Source organism: Crocodylus siamensis, chromosome 1, assembly GCF_052110815.1.
Source record: "Crocodylus siamensis isolate JL-2025a chromosome 1, ASM5211081v1, whole genome shotgun sequence".
NCBI lineage: Eukaryota > Metazoa > Chordata > Crocodylia > Crocodylidae > Crocodylus > Crocodylus siamensis.
Genome location: NC_143395.1, coordinates 423,436,766 through 423,460,903, shown reverse-complemented (window position 1 = coordinate 423,460,903; position 24,138 = coordinate 423,436,766). Strand labels below are relative to the sequence as shown.

General features: G+C 52.4%; 1 protein-coding gene and 1 long non-coding RNA gene across 4 annotated transcripts; one reads left to right on the top strand and one right to left on the bottom strand.

The window, feature by feature from the left end:
- Positions 1–517: 517 nt before the first annotated feature.
- On the bottom strand, positions 518–8,478 carry LOC149875684 (uncharacterized). The gene is made up of 2 exons (XR_016439745.1): positions 8,344–8,478; positions 518–2,645 (listed from the first exon to the last, which is right to left on the bottom strand). It is a non-coding gene; the product is annotated as an uncharacterized LOC149875684 (long non-coding RNA).
- Positions 2,666–20,258, top strand: LOC149875683 (uncharacterized). Of its 3 annotated transcripts, none has more exons than XM_090031068.1 (7): positions 2,666–8,840; positions 10,047–10,651; positions 10,767–10,977; positions 11,691–11,848; positions 14,238–14,364; positions 15,818–15,934; positions 18,515–20,258. In XM_090031068.1, exons 2-7 carry the CDS (start codon positions 10,289–10,291, stop codon positions 19,792–19,794), a joined length of 2,256 nt encoding a protein of 751 aa, XP_089887194.1. In that variant the 5' UTR covers positions 2,666–8,840; positions 10,047–10,288; the 3' UTR covers positions 19,795–20,258. The 3 variants fall into 3 exon arrangements, with proteins under 3 accessions (XP_089887194.1, XP_089887193.1, XP_089887192.1); XM_090031067.1 differs by having other exon boundaries at positions 2,666–9,207; XM_090031066.1 differs by lacking the exon at positions 2,666–8,840 and adding an exon at positions 9,394–9,465.
- The last annotated feature ends 3,880 nt before the right edge of the window (positions 20,259–24,138 follow it).

Here is a 24,138-nt window from a genome sequence, read left to right as displayed (position 1 = left end):
TGGTACAGTGATGGTCCTTCTATCCTGTCCTTCATGCTGGTCACTTGACATACGTGCTCAATTATTTTATGCTAATCTGTTAGCTAAGAGCCACTCACAATCTTGCCCTATAGCTGTTACCCTATGGCATTAGGTGGTGTTAGAAATTATAGTAAAAGGTTACTGCCTAAACTTGGACTCACTCAATAAGCAAATCACAATACACCACTTTGGGGTTTGAGATTAGCATTTACTCTGCCCAAATAACCCCCTTGGTTTCTTCCTCTTTTTCAGCTCCTCCTTGGATTTATGAAAGGTGCTAATTATATTTTGTGGTCAGGGTTTGTCGTTATGACTGAACCTTAAGTAAGAACCATTAGATTAGCTGATGTTTGCAGTTTTATTTTTGGGCCCCATGATCAGTGCAGAGTTTCAATATTTTGGTTAAACTTATGATAGACAAGTTACATCTGTGGGTTACAAACTTGCAAGCTTTGCATTAGCTAATATTAACTGTCAGACAATTACCAGATATCTCCAAGAGCATATATTTATTGATTTAATCCCTCTGGTTCTGGCCGTCACAATCCACCCCTTGCTTCTTGGAGCATCTGCAATTGTTTTACAGATATGACTCTTGCCAGGAGGTATATGTAACAGTATGAGCAATAACATTTATTTTGGCATAAACATGAGGACCAATTTTATAACAACAATATCTAAGGAGTATATTGAATAATATTAGTCCTGTGATTAAACCTATTACTACTGCAAACCAAGGAAAGGGAGCACCTTTAGTAAAGGTATACATTTGTACAGTACAAGCTACTTCATACCACTTATATAGCGAGGGAATGTTAGTAGCACACTTAATAATTCGCCCTCCCTCTTGGGCTATGAGGGCAAGTTGTTTATCTTGTGGGCCATTTTCAAACAAATTTTTGATGTAGGCTGCTACTTTATTCTACCCTTTTAGTTGGGGTATGTCTACATCTTGAACCTAGGATTTTGGAAGACTTAAAGGTGAAACTTTCTAGCTGGGTCTTTGGCCACATTAAAATAGCTTCCTGGCCTTGGACATTTAAAGTAGCTGATGCCCCTTGAAAATCTCGAGCTTCTGCACAGCAGCTGGTGCAGGAGGTCCAAAACGTACTGTTGGGATAGTACAAGTGGCCAGAACCTTCCCAACAAACCCGCTGAGCTAGGGTAACATAGGCAGTCGGTGGTAGGGGTGTTACACAAACCATGTTGTGGGGGGACTATTTGGCCATCCCCTCCATAAGGTTCCTAAGCCTATTCGAATGCCATGTACAGGGTACACCGGGGATTGACCTAAATACTTGGGGCCTTCCAGGGTTATAATTTCCCAAATGGGACAATGTAAGTCCCAGTCCCACATACATCCTCGCCCCAGTCCTGTTGTTAAAAGGTGGGAAGTGGACCATGTGCTATTTGCTACCCCATGTACGACAAAAAAGCATTTTGTTTTGCTATACCCCTCCCAGCGTGTGCTCCATGTGTCTCAGTAAACTAACCATTGGGCTAAAGCTGGGGGTAGTCCATGGCGCTCTAAGCGAGCAGGCCATTCTTTGTGTCTGAGATCTCTCATCACCTGGGAAAAGTGAAAGTTAAGTGAAAGCTGCACTTGGGCACACGCAGTGCTCCAAGTTTGATCAGCATTGGCTTGAAAGACTACATGCATCAACAGGTAACTTATTTGTGCTGCTTCTCAGCCAATGGTTGCTACTAACTCATCAGTGTATTCTAGGGCCATGTTATCAATCATACCTCCCTTAGTGAGAAAAACTATGGCTTGTCGTACAGCCATGATTCCTTGGGTACTTTTCTGAGATTTATCTATGTTCCAAACTCCAGTGGCTGAATTAAGTCCATTCCACACGTGGTCTAGGGTACCTTTTTTTTTTCAGGCACTTGGAGGCTGCTGGGCTGGGGGTTGGAAAACAGTTGGCCAAGTCCAGAGCAACATTTTTTCTGCCAACTGGGCGCCGGCAGAGCAGTTGGGGAATGCTGTTCTGATAAACCGTTGCTCAGAGTTAAAGGTGATATGGGCATTAAACAAGAGGCATTAAGGAGAACTGGAGCTCTGGTCTGGGACCTCCACCATGGGGTGACATTAGACAAGGGAGGTAGCGGATACACTTGTGGTGGCTCCTTTCAGATTAACAACGTGCATCCCTGCTTAATGCAAAAAACAGACAGAGGTTCTTCTGTTTGGGTGCTTAACCATTTCCCTTCTTGGGTTGACCAGGCGTGTGCCCTGCAGACTCTCCCATACTGGTGATAGGCGGCTATGGTATATTCAGTTCTGTGAGCGTGCCCTGCTTTGTCCATATGACAGAACCACAAAATACCCGGAACATGGGACGTGTTGGCCTCCCGTTCCGTGGACCACCACTTGACAGCATAAGAGCTGTTTTTAAACCACCATAGTACCTTGCTATACCTGGAGGACTGGTGTATTTGGTGAGCTGTACACCACTGTGCCAAAGTGTCATCGGGCAGGGGAACCACTGGAGCTATCGTTTCCCATGGAGGTGGGGTTGGAGGGTTTTGTTGCCTGTTTGGGCTCTGGGTGGTTGTAGAATTTCAAACTGCAGGCGGGGTTACGGCTGTAGTCACACCAGGACTCAGGGTGGGCAGCGTACCTGCAGGCAGAATATAACAGCACCAGAGCCATTGGAAAAAACCACAACAATCTCCCCCATCCCACACTCGTTTTTCCCGATCCTGTCATATGGGAGGAAACCGAGCAACCACCCCGTCCCACAGTAACATTGACAGATTCCCCCTTGCCAGTCTGCAATCCACCACCGATGACTGAAAGGCCAGTTTCGCACTTCTTCGATTGCAGCTGGGCACTCCCAGTATCCCAGCATGTCTGAGGCCTTGGCAGTGGGTGCAATCTGGGGCACGGGAGCAGGTGAATCCCCAGATTAGTCAAACAGTAGCAAACGACCCACAGTCCCGTCATGATGGCATGCCACTCCTTAACTGCTAGAGGAGGGTGGCAGCGTTGCTCTGGAGCAGAACAATGACTCCCGAGCAGCCCGGGGCTGCTACAGCTGTGCTCATGGATGGACCCAATCTGCAGGAACAAGGAAAAATGGAGTCTGGCTCCCATTAGGTAGAGCTGACCTTGACACTCACCATGAGTTGTGTGTGTCCTGTGCTATTAGCACCCCTTCCCATTTGTCCTCCTCCAGATGCCGAACTACTACCTGGGCTCCCGCCTGGAGTTTCCCCCAGCCACCCCTTGCCCATTCCACTGCCAGCTTGTGGGGCCCACCCCAGCCGAAGGCTTGCTGCATGGGGCTTCCTTCGGGGCAGGGCCGATTTGTTGGCCCAGTTGACTGAGCAATCCAGGTGCAGGTCCCAGTCTTTGAGGGCCAAACCAGCGGCTATTTGCAGGTTGCACTTTAAGATATCGTTGGCTTGTTCTACCAGTCTAATAGATTGCAGGTGATAGGGAATTTGATAAGTCCACAGCACATGATGTTTCACGGCCCACTCATAGACAAGATGGTGGCGAAAATATGAACTGTTGTCACTTCGTAGCTCCACGGGAGGTGGGTGGATGGCTAACAGGTCTTCCAGTGCTGCACAGGTGTCCTGCGCAGTGGCTTGGCAGAGGCCCGGGCAAACATCATTCCAGTGACTGCTTCCACTGCTACAAACACATACTGTCGCTTTCTGGAGGTGCAGGGAAGTGGGCCTATAAAACCATATTGCCAAACTTGCCATATTACCTTTCCATCATGTAATGACAAAGGGGTAGTCGAGGCAGGGGTTAGTCGGGCCTTGACCTCCTGGCAGGTGTTGCAGGAGCTGACCAATTCCTGCGCTTCTCTTTTGGTGAGGTGAATGCCCCAGGTGTCTGCTAGGCGGGCAGTGCCATCGTGGCCAGGGTGCCCATGCTGCCAATGCAGCCTTTCTGCGGCTAGCACTCCAGGGGTGCCGGAGGGAGGCGCCGGGCGCCTTCTCTGGCGGTGGCGGAGCCTGTGCTTGAGCAACAAGGGCTTCTGTGTTGCCTCAGGCTACTTGATCCACTTGCCTGTTCTACTTTGCTTCAGACCCTTCAGCTTTTTTGCTCCCATGAACTGCACTGATGTGTCGTATGTGTAAGGGAAGGACTCCCTGTGCCATTTCACACAAAGCTTCCCACTCTTCACAGCTCCAAATGTCTCTGCCTTGCCTTTTGAAGTTTTCCTTTTTCCACAGGGGCAGCCACTTGATGCAACCCTCTCTTACCATCCATGAATCACAGTAGATATAAATGGGTTTTGTATAGCCTGACCCTAGTAACAGTTCAAAGTTGGCAATGTCGACTACAGCAGCCAGCTCAGCATACTGCGCACTTTGACCATTTCCTTCCATTATAAGTTGCTTACCATCTCGAACCTGTAAGGCAGCACTCCTCCAGGTGCGACCTTTGGCTGAGCTGTTGGTAAACTAGACCTCTGCATCTTCTGACGTTTCCAAGTCAGGTGAGAAGGGAGGTGCTTCTTTGATGGGAGATGGCTCATCAGAGCTGGCTGTGTCTGGGTATATGTTGACCGTGCTTTCTGTGACTTTTTCCACTAGTGCTGGACGACCCTTTGGGGTTACCTGCTGAGCCTGACTTAAGAGATAATAGATCCATTTCTGCACTGTTGTTTCTTGGGCCCTCCCTCTGGGCGGGAGGTATCAGTCAAACAATGCCATTCCCAGGATGGGTACCGGTGTGGTTATGACAGTGGGTATCTCCCCTCTCAGGGCCTCTGTGGTTTCTAAAGCTGCGGCGGCTGCACACAGCATTTGTTGTAGCATGGTGTATTGGGCGTCAGCCCCCTTCCAGCCTCGGCCCCAAAACCCAAGGGGCTTTCCCTCTGCGTTAGGTGTATCCCTCTGCCATAAGCTCCAGTGGGGCCCCCCATCAGACACATTTACATGGAGCCAGAGCTCCCCTTCTGGGCACGATGCTGCTAGGGAGGCATGGATGATCACTGTCTCCTTGAGGGCCCGCTTGGCATGTTGGTGCTCAGGGCCCCATTCCCACTGTGCCTTTTTCTTGCATAGATTATACAGAGGCCAGGTGCAGGGAGGAAAGGCGGGTGTGTGGCGCTCTACATTAAGGAGGAATACACATCCACAACGAGTAGCACAGGGTCAGAGGAGGGGCACACGGAAGTGCTCAGGGTTAGGATACAAGGCCGTCGACGGGAAAGAGACTTAACAGTGGGGGTCTACTACAGACCTCCCAACCACGGGGAAGAGCTTGACCGGGAATTCTTAAGTCAGCTCGCGGAGGTCGTTAGGTCAAAGGACGTGGTCATCATGGGTGACCTGAACTTTCCAGACATCTGCAGGGAAGAGCAGTCAGCTAGGTCTGACCGCTCATGTAGGTTCCTAGCCAAAACTCTCTCAAAAAGCTTCCCCAGGACTGAGGTAAGTCTGACTGGCCTATAGTTTCCTGGGCCCTCCTTCCTCTCTTTTTTGCAGATGGGAACCACACTGGTCCTCTTCCAGTCCTCTGGCACCACACCAGAAGGTACCAGATAACATGGGGCCCCTGCAAGACACACTGGGAAATCTGGTTGTCACACCAGATGACAAAGCTAACCTATGTAATGACTTCTTTGCCTTCATTTTCCTGAGCAGGGACCGGATCAGCCCCCCACTGGGCCCCCCTCAAGCCCCAGTTGGTCAACTGGCTGGAGGGCCGCACCCAGAGAGTGGTGGTGGATGGGTCATTTGTGACCTGGAGGGATGTGGGCAGTGGGGTCCCCCAGGGCTCGGTCCTCGAGCCCGCACCATTCAACATCTTCATCAGTGACTTGGACGAGGGGGTAAATAGCACCCTGTTCAGATTTGCTGATGACACTAAGATGTGGGGGGATGTGGGCACGCTAGAAGAAAGGAATAGGCTACAATCGGACCTAAACAGGTTACAGGAGTAGGCGGATGAGAATAGGATGGGATTCAACACTGTGCAAGGTGCTACACCTGTGGAGGAAGAAACAGCACCATACCTACAGGCTGGGGAACTCCCTTCTCGTCAGTGCAGAAGCAGAAAAGCGTCTTGGAGTCATTATTGCTGCCAAGAAGAACATGGGCCGGCAGTGTGGGGACGCAGTCAGGAAGGCCAACCGCACCTTGTTGTGCATCCACAGATGCATCTCGAGCAGGTCCAAGGAGGTGACCCTCCCCCTCTATGCGGCACTGGTCAGGCCGCAGCTGGAGTACTGCGTCCAGTTCTGGGCACCGCACTTCAGGAGGGATATGGCCAGCATTGAGAGGGTCCAGAGGAGGCCACTCGCATGGTCAGGGGGCAGCGGGGCAGGCCCTACAAGGAGAGGCGACGGGACCTGAACCTGTTCAGCCTCCGCAAGAGAAGGCTGAGGGGGGATCTTGTGGCCTGTTACAAACTAGTCAGGGGGGAATCAGCAGGTATTGGGGGAGTCCCTGTTCCCCCGAGCACCGCCAGGAGTGACCAGGAATAACGGTCACAAGCTGGCAGAGGGTAGGTTTAGGTTAGATATCAGGAGGCGCAACTTCATAGTCAGGGCGGCTAGGGTCTGGAACAAGCTTCCAAGCAAACTGGTGCTGGCTCCTACCCTGGGGGTCTTTAAGACAAGGCTAGACAATCACTTTGCCGGGGTCATTTGACCCCAGTACTCTTTCCTGCCATGACAGGGGGTCGGACTTGGTGATCTGCTCAGGTCCCTTCCGACCCTACTAACTATGAAACAACACATAGACAGCTTTTTCCAGCAGTTCTTTGAAGTTTCCATACTTTCTTGAACAGAACATATTATGCCAGCATTCATAAGCAGGCATGGTTCTTCAGGTAGATGTGATATCTTTTGTTAGACCAACTGAGCAGTTGGGAAAAAGTTCTTGACAAGCTCTTGGGCGATTCACCCTTCATCAGGCGTTGGGAGTCTTTGCTGTTCTGAGACACCAAGGAGTGAAAGAAGCTAAAAGTGTGTTCGTATGCATTTCTGGGTTCATACACATTTAAAGCTTTTGGTTACCACTGAGACTGCATCTGGTATTTACCATAAACCTGTGCACTTTTCCAGATGGGATATGTATCACCACAAGGGTTCTTTTCCATATACTGGCCAATTTATATAAATCTTTCAATCATTTGGACAGCAACAGGCAGACCTATCTTGCACTCTACCGTGGCTACCCAGGCAACACTATACCATTGCTGAGACAAATTTAGTCTTTTGTTGAGTTTTTTTTAACCATCTTTCAGACAAAGGTCCCAGGTTTAGGAAAGCATTTATTCTGCAGGTTATTGTTTCCTTTAAAACAATGGGTTAAGGCACATTCTCACACATCTGATATGCTGGTGTTATAAAGATCATTTATATACAAACTTTTTTTTTTAGTAGCCTTAAAAACATTTCATCAGTTGGTTTGCTAAAAATACACACACTACCTTTTATTAAATGCCATTTGCCTAAACAAGCAAATTTGCAACTTTCATATGAATTGCTGCCTTTTGTTTCACATATTAGAACAACTTTTTGGTCCAAGCTGGATGGAAGAGTCCTGGCCTGGGAACCAGAGAGCTCCAAGGTTCAGTTTTTCGAAGGGGTATTAGCAACAGTTTTTATATGTTTATGATATTCACATGCAGTTCAACTTTTGCCAATTTCAACCAAACAAAGAACCAAATAACACAAAACAGACAAGACAATTTTTGTTGTAGTAGTAAAGCCATCACTTAAGTGAGGAAGACACTACTGATGGTAAAAAGGCCTCTTGGTTTATCAGTCACCTTTGCTACGGGATTGAATTTTACACTACAGTTTCTGCCAAAGAAAATAAACACGCACAGACCCATTGAGGAAAACTCCTCGCAGCAAAATCATATTTACCGAGCTGACTTATGCAGTGGCAATGTACATCTTACTGGAATTCAGGGGGGCAGGGATTTATACACACACACATTGAATGACAAGGATTATTCATATCTAGGTTATTGTTTTCAATGGCCCATTGCACCATTTGGGCAACTGGAATTGGAACATTTACAATTTTTGTAAAATATAAAATCATGGGATGCTAATACCCTTGTTAGACTTTTAACCACATTGCCATTTTAAAAAGGGGGGGGAGGGGCCGTTAGAGGAACAATTTCTCCCTTAAAATTTTTACCTAGAAAGGTTTTTTCACATTCTTATTGCTGGACATTGTAAAATCTTTAGGATACTTGGATAGAACAGCACTGTTGTTCCCATGAACATAAATTTAAAATTATACCAGCACTTTTGTGCCATGGAAATAGAGAACAAAACAAAACAAAATAAAAACTGCATCAGCCAAATTCAATGTTGAAAATCACTTTACCTCTCCTGCTATAGCTGCTCGAATTTCAGACAACAGGGGCTGTGATAGTTGTTACGGTATTCAGAGCTCTGAAGTTTACTGTCAGCCTCCAGGTTTTGTCTGCCATCAGAACAAACCGAATCGGGGAGTTGCGCACACTAGGCATCTGTGCTATTGCTCCCTGACTTAACGTGAAGGAGTGAGAGAGGGTCAGCAGAAGCCCTGAGGTGCGGTACCTGCTGGGCAGCGACAGGCGGGGGAAACGAAAGCAAGCAGCACTTCCAGCATGGCGGATGGGCTTGCGAGGCTGGAGCCAGAGACCGGAGGGGAGGAGAAGCGATCACCACACTTCCGGAGCAGCCTCTGGCTCCGGGTTGGAGGACGAGGGCTGCTCAGAGGTGTTTCCGGCCCCGCAGGGGCAGAAGGCGTCGAGTCCCTGCGAGCTGCAGAGAGGAGCGGCCAGGGCGGAGTAAAGGGGAGGTTGGAGCCCCGCAGAAGAAAACGGGGATCAGGACCTGGTAGGATCACCTTGGGCATTGCCTCCTAGCAATATAATATCAGCAAAGTCGTGGCAGGAGAGAAGACGTAAGCCCAGCTTCCCGGCAGGCCAGGCGGTCCCAAGTCAAGGCCCCCCGCCACCGCCCGTAGGGAGACAGCTCGGGGCAGCGGGAGCAGCAGTCGCCACGAAGGCCTTCTGGGGAATCGCACATCTTCTCAGGCGCTCGGGGGGAGCCTCGCCAGGCCTCTTCCGCGCGGGGAAGGCAGCGGCGGCCGGGGCGGGGCGGGGCTTTAGCGCCCGAGCGCGCCTCACCCGCACCAGCCCGCGGGCGGACTGGCGGAGCCCGCCCCGAAGCCGCGAGCCTCCCGCGGGCGGCAGGCCGAACAGTACGTGTATGAACGCCGGCGGCCCTGCGAGCGGCTCGGAGCCGCGGCGCGGGCGCGGCCCTGCCCCCGCGCCCAGGGGCGCTGCGCGGGCGGGGCAAGGGGCGGCGGAGCGGCCGGCCGGAAACGCGCCCCCCGCAGCTCCTCCCCCGCCCGCGGGGCGGCGCCGCGCTCTGGGGCGGGGGGCCGCCCCCTTCCGGCCGGCGGGCCCGGGAGCGCACAGCTCGCCGGGAAGGCAGCACACGTCCCCCCCCCGGGCGGGTCCGTACTGCGGGGGGCGGGCGGTAGCCGGGGGCCCCCTCCCCCCGTACTGCGCAGCGGTCTGGGCTGGCGCGTGCCCCCGCCCCCACATCACTCCTCCCCTCCCCTGGGCCTCCATCCACCCCGCGCTGCCCCCCCACGCACGTAGCGGCGGGGAGCTGCTCCCCAGCCGCGCGGTGCGGGCGCCCTGGTCCCCCTCGCACGCCTGCACAGGGAAACCCCCCGTGTCCCATCCCTCTAGACACGGGGATTCAGGACAGACGCGGCCCCGGGTCCCCAGGGACGTGGGCACTGTCCCACCCAGTCAGGGCGCGGGGGTCCCCCTAACCGCTGGGCGGGCAGAGGAGGGAGCAGTGTGGTGCTGGTGGAGGGTGCAGGGAGCTGGGGTTGTGCCATTTTTCCAGCTCGCCTGGTGCCTGCATCCTGCGCTGGGGCCAGAGGGGAAGTGAGGACGGTCCTGAGACTGCTCCGAGTGGGGGGCAGTCAGGGGCAACCGGGCTGGACAGACCTCGTGCTGGGGCAGGGTCATGGTCCCGGGTCTCGGATCCATGGCCAGATTTCCGCTGTCTCCTTGCCCACAGGTGGTCTTGAAGACTGGACACTGCCGACAACACAGGGCGTGAGCAGAGAGCCCCGGCCCCGACCGGCGAGACCCCTCCCAGGGAGACGTGGGTGCTGCGCCGGAGCCCGTGGCAGCCGTGGGCCTCCCTTCCCGGCGGGAGCAGGGCCCAGCAGGTCTGCAGGCAGGGGCTGAGGGGGCAGAAGCCCCTCGTGGCGTCCCGACCGGACCGGTGCAGCACCGAGAGCTCGGGGGCGGGACACGATGCAGGCCACGCAGCCCCCAGGCCAGGCCGAGCTGCCCTCTGCCACCCCAGCGCTGGCACCGCCGGACGAGCCCCCCTCCCCAGAGCCCTGGCGCCAGCTCTTCCGTGGCCTGCGCTACCGGGAAGCCGAGGGCCCGCGGGAGATTTGCAGCCGCCTGCGGGAGCTGTGCCGGCGCTGGCTGGAGCCCCAGCGCCGCAGCAAGGAGCAGATGCTGGAGCTGGTGGTGCTGGAGCAGTTCCTGGCCATCCTGCCCCCGGGGATGCGGAGCTGGGCGTGCGGGGGCTCCATGAAGACCTGCGCCCAGGCTGTGGCCCTGGCTGAGGGGCTTCAGATGTGCCAAGAGAAGGACAAGGAGCTCCAGGTGAAAGCATCTGTTTCCCCCTTATCATCATTGCTGCCTTCCATCCCTCCACATGCCTGGGGGATGTTCCCTCCAGCATCCAAGCTCCCCAGTGACACATTTATCTCATCCCCAGGTCACAGTGCAAGTGAAGATCAAGGAGGTGTCCTCAGACAAGATGCAGCCCACTGGGGCCCTGCTGGTGTGTGTTGATTCCAAGGTGCAGCAGCCGAAGGCCCATGGCAAGGACAGGCCTCTGGTGAAGGCAGGAGAGAAAAAAACCCCAGGGCCTGAGGATGAGCTGCCTCATGTCCGCAAAAAGGAGCCCCCACCCAACCCCAAGCCAGGTCCTTCCCAGCCTTTTTGATATACAAGGTTACCATGGGCTCGACACCCAAAGAGTAGCAGTTACCTCCCCTCGCCATTATTAGTGTTGGCATTGTTAGTCCCCCGTGGCCTGTGGCTGGTGCAGGTGCAGTTCACCCAGCCTCCCCATCCGGCTGCAGGGCCCCGGGACAGGGCAGACCTGGGAGCTGTCGGCACGTGGAGGGTCCCCAGGCGGGTGCCCCGGACCAGGCCCTTCCCCAGGCGAGGTGAGGAGTGGCGGGTCTCCCCTTCCCAGTGGCAGGAGGCCCCGTCCCCCAGTGCAGAAATGTCTCTGCCACAACAGTTTGGTGGGTCTGTGCTCCAGCAGGTCGGCGGCTCCTGTTCTCCCGATGGCCCTGGAAGCATTTCACTTGTCCTGGAGTAGACTGACCCTGCATTTTACCCCCAACACCCCAACATGTGGACCTGACAGCACCAACATCCCTCCAGATTTTTTCCCAGAAGCAATGTCCCTGCCGGCTCTGACAGGGTGCTGTGATCACCACCGGTGCTGGGGCAGTTCTAGGAGCTAATCTCCAGCCCCTTGTCGGGGGGACAGTGAATCTCCCTTCTCCCCCTCTTCCACACACTGCAGCCTCCAGCTCTCTTCACCCCAGGCCAGTCCAGAAGACAAGCTGGGCTTTCCCCTGCCACCACCCCAGGGCTCACCTGTGCACTCCCTTCCCACCCCCAGGTGCCAGGAGCCTGAGCAGAGTAAATCAGCAGCCTCCTGAGGAAGGGCCTGTCAACCAGGTGCTGCAGAGAGCCTCTCCAGGGAGACGGGGACAGAGCGGCTCCCTGACACCTGGGCCGGGGCAGGGCAGGCCGGCGAAGCAGGGGGAGAGCATGGAGGTGAGCAGGGCACGAGCTCGAGGTGGGGGTGGGAGAGCAGCTGGGGCAGAGGCCAGGAGGAGGCAGGGGTGCTGTCAAGAGTTTGGGGGGAAGAGACCTGAAGAGTGAGAAGTCTCTGGTGACAGCGTTGCAAACACCCCAGGCTGCGTTAGCAGCAGTGCGCTCCGGGGCGCAGAGAGCCAGGGGTGCCGGCACGGGAAGGCCGGGTCAAAGTCCCTGGAGCTGGGCTCCCTGCCCCTATATGTGCTGCTTGGGCTGTCTCTAGGGATCAATAAAATAGAACAGCATTTCTCAGCCCATGGGTCGCAACCCTAAAGTAGGTTGCAAGAATATATGACAGGGTCACAAACAAACTTTGCAAGTGGAGTAACAAATTTTAAAATGGATTCTCCTTTAAAAGAGGAAACCATGGGAACCCGTGGCTTTTCCTTTTCAAGCTGGTAGAGTTCCAGCCTGTAAGACTGCTTGAAGCTCCCCATGCCTCATACACCCACCCCCATTGCCTGCCCCACACGCTGGGGGGCTGGGACCTGGGGGTGGGGGGTAGCGGCTCGGGAGTTAGGGCACTGGGTCAGGACTGGCCATCAATTTTTACAAATGGGTTCTGACACAAAAAAGGTTGAGAACCACTGAAATGTGACATTTTAAGACCTGAGGTACCCGGGAAGAGCCCTTTTTGGTACTTCATGACAGCCAGCCAGCACCCGGCCGCCCGGGGCAGTGGTCCCTACAGCTGAGCCCAGCAAGTCCTCTCCCCCTGGCTAGGACTGGGGAGCACAGAGGGTCTCTGCAGCCGATGCCAGCAGGGCCCCCCAGCACATCGGTTTGGCAGGAGTGAGCAGCACACCTGGCTGCTGATTATCTGTGTTGGTGTGAGGGGAGGCAGAAGCCAGGATGGATTTGCAGCTTACAGACCAACTGAATCAGAGGCTCAGCACAAGTGTCTTCGATGCCACACTCATTTCATCAGTGGGAATTGAAGGCTGTGCACAGACCAGACTATTAAATACAGAGAGTGTTTTGAATGCCAAGTGCAGGGGGGCAGCATGGTGGGAAGGGGGACAGTGCTGGGAGAGGGGATGGAAGTAAAAACCCCCCCACACCAAGGGGACACAGCAGGAAATCTAGTTAATCGGAGAAGACTCCACAGCCCCTGTGAGGACCGTGCTTAGCACAACCCAGCCTGCAGATGATTTCTGGTTGCACAGCTCCACGTTCAGGTTTGTTTTGAAGTCTCTGGTCTAAGGCAGCAGCTCTGAGGTGTCAGCACTGGGCAGTGCAGGGGGGTGAAAGTGTCCTGCCACAAGCCTTTGTCTGTTCCTGGACCAGATGTTGGAGCGGGGTTGATTCAGTCCTTCCTGGAGGGATCGCACCGTCTGCCAGTGTAGACAGCAGCGGGATGGCCTATAAGAACGGTAGCGGTCAAGGTGATTGACCCTCAGCTGCATGTTCTCTGGCTCAGTGACGATATGATGTATATTGAGGAGGGGGCAGTGTTTGCATCAGGCTCCGTTGCAAGGCCTGGTGCCTTGGTGAAAATGGGAGTTCGGCAGCCTGTTGCTTGAGAGAGGCTGTTTGAGGTTGTGGGGCTGCTTGGTATCCAGGACATGTTCATCCCCCATGGCTACACTGAAATGGCGCTCCCTTGGCAGGAGGGGATGGAGGTCATTAATGTTGTGTCCTGCCTGGCAAGAACTCAGGGGGGCCAGGCAGGGAAGCTCGATGCTGCTGCTGCGATCCAAGCACCGCCACGGTGATTCACCCCCTGCCCACGCAGCAGCAGCGTGAAGCACAAGTCTGTGCCACAACCCCCGCTGTGGGCAAGGGCCCCTCACCATGGTGGCACTTGGCTCGTGGCACCACCACCAAGCTCTCCCACCCTGCTCTGTCCTGCCGTGCCAAGTCCTGCTCCCTGGAGGCCTCAGGAGATGGGCAGCAAGATGCGGAGCCTGGCAGCAGCTGAGCAGACAGGGTGCTGTGGACCTGGTCCCTGGCCCCATAGCCCTGGCAGCTGGGGGCTCCCTCTGGCAGGGCTGGGCTGGGCAGAGGGCTGTGGGTGGGGACTGAGGGTACCAGCAGGGGTAGCAGGGCTGTGCATGGGGAGTGAGGGGCACCAAAAGGGCCAAGGGCCTGTGTGGGGTACCAGCAGGGGTGGGGGGGCTATGGGTTGGTAGCGAATTTTTTTTTAATGAGAAAATTTGCGATTTTTAAACAGAAACACCAGGATCTCTGCATATCATGTATCAGGTGAATAGTGGGAATGTTGTGCCCCTGCCTGTCCTGGCTAAGCTTGCAAAGCGCTGTAGTGCAAAGCGCGTGCAGACGGGGCCGTGGAGGCTGGGGGCAGCTGGGGCAGGAGACACTGATGCTGTATCGCTTGTGCCTGCAGATCTCGGAGGTCTTTAAGGACGTGGCAGTGTATTTCACGAGGCAGGAGTGGGAGCTGCTGGAAGAAAAAGACAAGGGGCTTTACCAGGACCAGATGCTGAGGAACTACCAAGCCCTCGTTTCCCTGGGTAAAGCTCTGGTTCTTGCCTCCCCCTGCAGCCATGTGAGCTCTGAAGTGTTGTTGTCTTCTCCCTTGTTTTAATGGTCTCATGCTCATTAACTTTTGGCCTGTGACTTAAATCCCCTTTTTCCTCTTTGCTGTGTCCATGATCACACCTCTCTCACATTTCATACTTGTATAAGTTCCTTCTTCATTTGATGCAGCCACCTTCACTGAAGTCTTCCCCTTTGATAACATGATTTCCCTTTGGCTTCTCACCATGATCATATCATCTGTGATTCATTGTGGCTAAAAATTCACTGACAGCCGCCATTCCTCGGGTAGTTATTCTGAGTTCCTCCCTCTCTTACCTAGTGTGTCCTGTCCACTAGTGTTTAACAATCTGACTGTGCTCAGCTCAGTGCTGTCTAAATCCCTTTTCTCCTCCTCTGAATATGACCCCATAGAAGTTAATGTCAGTCTTATCGGCCTCTGCTGCTGTAACACCTGTAATTTGCATTTCCTCAGCTCCTTCTCTAGTGACCTATGTACACGTGATGGGACCCGGATACTTGTAACCCAGAGTCACTAGATGTTCCTGTCCACATTCCTTCCTACCATCTTCATCTCCACTGACCACAGACTCTGGCTTTGCTGTATTTACTCTGAGACCTATGCTCTCAAGCTCACCCTGCCATTCTCAAAAGTTTTCTTCCCCTCCTAAAATCCCTCTGCATCTCTCATGCCCATCCATCACTGATAAAGTGGAGTGGGCTTGGTTCAGGGCCCAGTTAAAACCAGTTGTCGATTCCAGAAGCTCCTCCTACGGGGACTTGTTCTGTGTTGTGTGCAGGCTTGGGGCACTTACCTTTTGCTAGGTCCATTGGCTTTTTTGGTGCTTTCTTTTTCCTCCATTTCCCCCAAAGGATCTTAAAAAAGGTTCAGATGTTTTTTTTCAGCTCAGCACAGACCATCTTGAGCTTTTTAGACTTTTGTGTAATTATATAGGAAATGTCAGATGATTTTTGCCCAGTGTAAAAACCTACTTGTTATTGCTTATGTTGGCAATCCTCTTGATTTCTGGCTACACTAACATTTTACTCACCACCTGCCTAGGAATAACGTCTCTTTAATTACAACCAAGGCATAGCAGGTGAGTTAGGTGGGTGGAGTGCCCTGGACTGGTGGGCTGGCTGCCGTGACTGTCCCAGAGATGGCCCTGTCATGTGTTCATTTTCACATGTTCACATGCAAATGTTGTTTGGATCATTCTCTTTGCAGTCACTTCCCAAAATATACATTTCAGGAATGAAAGGCCTGCTGGCCTGTTAATCCTTTTTTCTAACACTAACAGCAATGTCCATGCTCCTGTGTCCTTGAAGTCCTTAATATTACCCTCGAGTTCATTGGATCCATTGCCCAAATCTCAGTTGGTTATTATGTATCAACTCACAAACATGCTTTAATCGCTGCCCAAACAGGATATCAAGGTCCCACGCCTGACTTAATCTGCCGCATCCAGCAAGGACAGGTGAAGCTCTGGATCTGTGATGATAAGGACTATGGAGACATCTCAGGGTCAAAGGACTTGCCACCCGGTGAGTTGTGGCTGTCCCCTCCACCCAACTCCACTCCACAAAATGTTGACCAAGGTTCCAGTATCAGTCAGCACTGGGGAGGGGGTTCATATTTCCCTTTTCTCCCACTAAAGTTTGACCTCTAATAGTCAAAACAAACTCATCCTACTAGCCCCCTGGGTGCTTGGGGATAGGGTTTTCCTTCCTTATTGTGGGTTGGGAGGCACTGAAAGATGAACTGACCAATTTGAATACAGCTCTGCCCCCACCCCCAGCTCCTGCACGCAAATGAGCTCTGTCACACTTTGTACTACTTTGCTCTCTAACTCATTCCTCTCCCCTTTTGTTTAACAGCTGTCTCCAGGGCCCTTTATATCAATTTTCAGCTTCTCCACAAAATGCTTCAGTGTTGCAGGCATCAGTTGTTGGGGGAGCAGCACCATAATGCTCAATTTTACAACTTGCTCAGAACTAGTCTGATTAAGAATTAGTTCTCCCTAACATCCCTAACATGGGTATGAAAAGAGGGAAATCAGGGCATATTAGGTAGTGACCCCAGTTCCCCAACCCCTAGAGATTACCTTACCCACTGGCTGTAGTGCTCAACTTGATACGTCAGTCTGTGGCATTCACCAGTTTTACCAATAGGATACTTTTTGCCAGAGACCCCCAAAGATTGGTTGTCACAGGCCAGCTGGGCACTGTGAGTGTATCAGTGTAGTTGCAGGCTGACGGGGTGCTGCAACTGTATCAGCCACTGGCTGTTTGGTTCGGGATCGAGGAGGTAGAGTTGGCAGTGAAGCAAAGACAAGTTTCATTTATAACAGTAAAAATAAATTTTACTTATAACAGCAAAATAACAACAAAAATATGTTTAAGCAGCAACAATTATAGTTTACACATATAATAGTTAATAAAAAGGTTATGCTAATAAACAAACAACATAACAATAAAAGTTAAAAATTGGCAGTCATAATAAAAACAGACAAATTGACAAAATGTTCCCACTTGGTTAGCAACTTATCGATAGTCCCTCAGTGTCAGGCACACGTCAAGTTGATCCAGCAGAGTCAGGCGTCCCCAATCCACGCTGCCGGAGGGAATACCAGGGAAGATCCTTCAGTCAGGATTTGGTCCTCGCTCACACCGAGAGTAAGGAGTTCTGGGGCAGCAATGACCATTCTGTTCCGTCCTTCCTGCTGGTCACTTAATGTGCATGCTCCTTTCTATCTTGTCTTATGCTAAACTGTTGGCTTTAGAGCCACTCACAACATTACTCTACAGTTGTTACTCTACTCTATGGCAGGAGTTCTTAACCTTTCTTGTGCCATGGACCCCTTTGGCAGTCTGGAGAAGCCTAGGGACCCCTTCTCTGAATAATGAGCATCTGTAGACAGGAAGACTGCGATCGCATGCGATCCAGTGGCTTTATGGGGTTAAAAGGTGTTAGAAATTATTATAATAGGTTACTGCCTAAGCTTGAGTTTACTCAATAAGTAAATCACACCGCATCACTTTGGGGTCTGAGGTTAGCATTTTTCCTGCCCAAATCTAACTGACTTAAAATTTTTTTAAGATGTGTTAATTATACCTTGTGGTTAGGTTTGTCAATCTTACTGACCTTTAAGCAAAAATGTATTAAATCAGCTAAGTGCAGTTTTATTTTTTAATTATGGTTTTTGAAACTCATGTCAGTCTTATGATCAGTACAAACAGTTAAATATAACATTATGGTTATATTCCTGACAGACAGGATGCGTCTGCAGGAAACAGTTTCATAAGCTTTATTTTAGCCAATATTTGTTATGTGCCTGTTACCAGATACTCCCAAAAAGCAGATTCCGTTTTTGTTATAAGTTGCTCATTAATCCTTTTGGTTCTGGCCATCACAATTGGTGCGGCCCCTCATCTGCTTTAATATCTAGTAAACATTAATAGTAACTCCTAAACATTTATTACAAGTTTCCTCCCTGTAATATGACTTGACAAGTGGCTCCATTAGAGGTTACAGAAGCAACCTCTTATACCGGTCCCAGAAATACACCCTGAGGCTGTTCACCCTTGTATCCAGATGCTGCTCGCAGGATTGCAAGAGCTCAGGGGCAAGCACTGGAGGCGAGTCTCACGAAAGCACTGGGGCTTCTGGAGCATGTCAGCCCAGTCAGGTGGAGGGTTCAGCACCGTCTCCCCCTAGACCCACCAGTGCTGTGGGAAAGAGCAGCCCTTCAAGAGCCTCATTTTTCCCTGTAGGAGATCCTTCTGGTCTCAATCTCAGTCCATTACAACATGAAGCCATTCAGGAACTGTTGAAAAATCACATGTCCTACATGTTCCTCCCAGCAGCGCCTGAGGTGATGGGGCTGAGAGCTGGTCCAGAATCCTTGAGAGTCTGGCTCAGATCTCCACCGAGTAGGGAAGATGAGACTGGCACTGCCTCACCCCTGGCACTTGGGGTTTTGGCAGGAAGACCTTGTTTTCTGGCGGAAACACAAGTACCAAAGCCCAGGCCTGCTCAGAGGCCTATCCCAGCAGAAGGAATGGCAGTGTTTGCCCCTTGGCAGCAGGGCAGGGACTAATATGGAGTTTCTCTCTCCCACTTAGGAGGTGCCCGGTTGCTGAGCAGAGCTGAGGAGCAGTCTCCTAAGAAAGGGCCAGCAAACCTGAAGCCACCAGGGGCTTCCCCAAGGACTTTGGGTAAAATGGACTTCCTGAGCTTTGTGAAGGACCACTGGCACATGGTTCAGGGGATGCCCCAAAAGCAGAAGCAGAATGTAGCAGTGAACCAGATCCCATCTTCAGTTGGGCATGAGCGTGACAAAGGGAAAAAAGCCAAAAAGAGTCCAGGGTGCTGGGAAGAATTTGTGGTGCAAAGAGACCTGAAGAGGGACAAGACAAAGGTCCACTGGAGAGAGAGACAGCATGCAAAACGAGGCAGTGGAAAGGGCCTTAGAGGGAAGCAGGAGCTCACTGCCAAGCCCAAGAGGAGAGCCCACCCCTGCCCCGAGTGCAGCAAAAGCTTTAGCTGCCCCTCACTCCTGGCTCTGCACAAGAAAAAGCACGCTGGGGAGAAGCCCCACAAAAGTGACAAGAATGGAAAGAGCTTCTCCTACTCTTTCAAACTGGTCCAGCACCAGCGTGTCCACACAGGGAACAAATCACATCAGTGCTTGGAGTGTGGAAAGAGCTTCACTCAATCCTCCAGCCTGGCCCGGCACCATCTGATCCATACCGGGGAGAAGCCATATCAGTGCTCTGTGTGTGGGAAGAGATTCAGCCACTCCTCCAACCTGGCCCAGCACCACCGCATCCACACAGGAGAAAAGCCACATCAGTGCTCTGTGTGCGGGAAAGGCTTCACATACTCCTCACACCTGGCCCGGCACCGGTTCATCCACACAGGGGAGAGGCCACACCAGTGCGCTGTGTGTGGGAAGGGCTTCACCGACTCCTCAGTCCTGGCCCGGCACCAGTTCGTCCACACAGGGGAGAGGCCATATCAGTGCTCTGTGTGTAGGAAGAGCTTCACTGACTCCTCAGGCCTGGCTCGACACCGATTCATTCACACAGGGGTGAAGCCACATGGGTGCTCTGAGTGTGGGAAGACTTTCACCCACTTCTCCAAGCTGGCCCAACACCAGCGCATCCACACGGGAGAAAAGCCATTTCGTTGCTCTGTGTGTGAGAAGAGCTTCACCTGCTCCTCAGGCTTGGCCCGGCACCGGTTCATCCACACAAAGGAGAAGCCACAACAGTGCTCTGAATGTGGGAAGACCTCCACCCAATCCTCCCTTCTGGCCGAGCACCAATCCAAACACCTCAGGCAGACGACATCCCAGATGCAAAAATCATCTCCTCATCTCCCCCCCCGGCATCAGCCTTGAAGGCCTGTGCATACCACATCATTCTCTAAAAGCAGTCAGTTCTCCCATGGGACGAAGCAGTACCTTCATGATGGGGCGCTTTCCCCAAGACAAGTGACTCCAGATGACACCCAGGGACTTTCCTTGGTGCCTTCCCAGCTTTGTCCTCTCATCTGGTCCCAGGGTTCTGGTATATGAGGCTCTTGAATTACAGGAAGGACATGTATGGCTGAGGAAACATTTCCTGCCCTTCACCCTGACCTCACCTTTCCTCACCACCCCATCATCCCTCCCCCAGGCCCTCCCATGCGCAGTGGGGTCTGCAAGGAGCTGCTGTTGCGACCCTTGAACCTTTTTTGGTCTTTTTTGCTTTTTAGCCTCTGCAGAACTTTGCACCATGGGGTGTCTGCTGCTCGCATGCCCTCCCATTCCCTCCTTTCATTGCATGCTTGCTCATGCTACTAAAGCCCCAGAACTGAACATGGTACCCTGTGGCTGGTTTCTGTGTCCTCTCCAGAGCTGTGCAATGAGAATAGACAAAGGCCTACAGCCCTTTCCAGGGCAGATCTCTCTATAACTTCCCAGCCCCTTCCCTTTCCATGTGGAGCTTGTTGCTAACCCTCAAGAGCAGGAGTTGGCCCCACTTGAGGCCTCATTTCCCTGTCTGCTGTGCAGCAAGGACCTTGCCCTTTTGACGGAAAGTCTGGGGAGGGGGTGCCAGAGTCCCTTTTCTGAGTGCCGTGGTGTAGCAGGGGTGAAGGAGGTGCAGCCTGTGGCCGGCCCTGCCCCTCCTGTGTAAGTGTGGGGGAAGTATGAAGATATCCTGTGGGTGAAGGGCAGCACATTGTAGTCTCCCATTGGGAATACTGAGGCCTTCCCCCCAGTGCCAAAGTTGTTTGGCTCCATGATGATCCTGGGGACACGTACTGCTGCGCAGATGTCCCAGGGACACCTTCAACTCCCAGGACACTGGCCTCTGGCAGGGGGAGTTTGGCTATCCTCCAGAGAGGGAGGAGTACAGGGAGAGAGACCTTTGCCCTCCCTGGGAGCCCTTGAGTTGTTCCAGTCTGTACAAGGCAGGGAAGCATGAGCAGACAGGTAGCTTGGCTGCACCCCAGAGCTGCCCACTGAGATAAGTGCCCAGGGCTGTCCAGGCGGGGCATGAGCCATAGACCCCAGCCCCTTGTGCTGGGGGCAGAAGTCAGAGACAGCATCCCACAAAGCACAATCATTGCACCAGAGGCTTCAGCAGAACTCTGTTCCCATGCAACAGGAACAGGATACAAAACTTTTAAGCCAGCCCTGGCCATAAGCAGAGGCAGCAGTGGGGAGCAAAACCTTTGCCAGAGAGACTGGTGTGGGGCTGCCTGGAGTTGCTGCCCCATATGTTGTCCTCACTGGTGGCCCTGGTTTGGAATAGCGGGGCTGGGGCCTTTCTGTCTCTTGCTCCCCTGGATGGAGAGAAGGAGGGTGCTGGGGGCTGCAGGTCTCCGTGAGGTTGGTGGGCAACAAGAGTGGTGCAGTGGCTAGAGGAAGCCCTTCCCTCCTTCACCTCGTGGATGGGACTTGTCTCGTCTTGGAGGTACATCACTGCTGGTTTCTGCTCTGTCCTTCATGATCGCCTCTGTGCTCTGGGACATTGTCTCTGGGATTCCTTGCTCCTGCCTTGGCCAGCGTGAGCGGTGTCTGGTTGTGCACAATTCATTGCAGTCTCAGTCACAAGTTCAAATGTGTCTTGCAAATGCCTTTTACATTTGTGAATTTCCTTTTAAAATCTTCTGACAAAAATGTGAAAAGAAAAAACTGGTAGTAATACCAGTTTCACATTTCCTCCCAGAAGAAAGATCTTTGGTTTAAAACCAAAAATTCAAACACCAGCAACACACAGTGCTTCAGTGAAAAACTAAACTGCAGAAAAACACAGCACCCAAATGAATATATATTACACTAGATCTTTTATTTTGGTTTCAGATTTTGGAGAATGCTGCAGCTTTTTGTTTAAACTCACAACGCTGTATTTTTGTTCAATGCCATGTCCTTCCCTGGGATAGCAAGGGGCAGCCATGAGCTGTAAAAGTCCTTCCTGATAAGAGTAGGTGCTTGGACAGACAGCTAGGCTGGGGTATTCCCCAGGGGGAGAGTCTCTGTTCATGCTGGTTCTCCACTTCCTTGTGAACTTATTTTGCTCTCCTGCTCTCTTTTTCTAGGTTATTTTGTTATCTGACAGTTAGCTGCTCTGATCCATTGTAGGAAACGTGGAATATAAATGAAACGGATGACCGAGGAGTATGTGACAAGGCCACACAGGGAGGGTGCAGTGCATGATTGCTGGTCTGAAACTTTCCTTTTTAAACTCCTTTAATCCCAGCTGCTTCTGCCCCATGGCCCACACACAGGCCACTCGGTGCTTGCATGCAGGATGCCTGCCATGGGCATGGGAGTATCTGAGGCTCCAGGGGGAAGAGTCTGAGAGGGAGAAGACTTGCTGGGGTAGCCGCACACAGACTTGAATGACTGAGCTGTGCTCTGTCAATGGACTTGGGAACTGGTTTGGCTGATTTGGCCCAAGACCAGAACCTTTAAAAAATAAATATTAATGAAAATGCCCCTCCCTCACCTCTCCTCAGCTTTGGGTCAGGATCAGTGTTCTGGGCTTTTTTCCCAGCCCAGGGGAAGCCTCTCACTCCCCACAGGTGTGTGGAGCTGCTGGTGAGAGCAGCTAACGTGTGCACATGTGTCTGTGCATGAATTAATGCACACACAAACTGGTGCTTATTGCTTCAGAGTTTTTTGCTCCCAGGCATGCCATTTGAACATGAGCATGGTACACCTGTGGTTGGGGGAACACAACAATTCTCAACTTCAGGCATATGACAGAGAAAAACAGGAAACTTTACCTAAGCTAAGACATTGGGAGGGATCGTGTTGACAAAAGGGGCGCGGATGTAGCTCTCTATGTGAAGGAAAGCTACATGTCCCTGCAAGCTGATGTTGGCGACCAGCATGGACAGCTAGAGACCCTCTGGGTAAAAATTTGTGGGGAATACGGCACAGGGGACACAACGGTGGGAGTCTACTACAGACCTCCCACCCAAAGTCCTGAGCTTGACCAGGAGTTCGCCCGGGAACTGGCTGAGGCCGCACGCTCCAGGACCTTGGTTGTCATGGGTGACTTCAATTATTTCACAGATTTCATAGACATCAGGGCTGGAAGGGACCTCGGGAGATCATCGAGTCCAGCCCCCTGCCCAAAGGGCAGGAAGTCAGCTGGGGTCATAGGATCCCAGCAAGATAAGCATCCAATTTACTCTTGAAGGTGTTCAATGTAGGCGCTTGAACCACCTCCGCTGGCGACTGCTCCAGACCTTGGGGGCTCGGACAGTAAAGAAATTCTTCCTTATGTCCAGCCTGAAACGGCCTTGCAGGAGTTTGTGACCGTTCGACCTCGTCATCCCTTGGGGCGCTCTGGTGAACAGATGTTCCCCCAGATCCTGGTGGTCACCCCTGATAAACTTATAGGTGGCCATCAGATCACCCCTGAGCCTGCGCTTTTCCAGGCTAAAGAGTCCCATGGCTCTCAGCCTGTCATCGTAAGATCTGTTTTCCTGACCTCTGATCATGCGCGTGGCTCTCCTCTGGACTCTCTCAAGCTTCTCCACATCCTTTTGGAATTGTGGAGCCCAAAACTGGACGCAGTACTCCAGCTGCGGCCTCCCCAAGGCCGAGTACAAGGGGGGAATGATGTCCCGGGATTTGCTCGAGAAGCATCTATGGATGCACGCCAGCGTTTTGGTCGCTTTACTAGCCGCAGCATCGCATTGCAGGCTCATGTTCATCTTGTGGTCAATGATGACCCCCAAGTCTCTTTCTTCTGTAGTGCTAGCCAGCGTAGCACTGCCGAGCCTATAAGGGTGCTGCAGGTTTTTCCTCCCAAGGTGGAGAACCTTGCATTTTTCGGTGTTAAACACCATGAGGTTCTCGTCCGCCCATTTGCTGAGCTTGTCCAGGTCAGCCTGGATCACCCGCCTGTCTTCTGGCGTGGATGCTTTGCCCCAAAGTTTGGTGTCATCGGCGAACTTGGCCAGTCCACTCCTGACTCCAATGTCCACATCATTAATGAAGATGTTGAACAGGATGGGTCCCAGGACAGAGCCTTGAGGGACCCCACTGCTCACAGGGCACCACGATGAGTGACTGCCATCAATCACAACCCTCTGGGTCCGACCACGAAGCCAATTTCCCAGCCAGCGGATCGTGGTGGAGCCAAGGCCACAACTGGGCAGTTTGGCCAAGAGGTGATCATGGGATACCAGATCAAAAGCTTTTTTGAAGTCAAGATATATGACATCAATCTCTTCTCCCTCG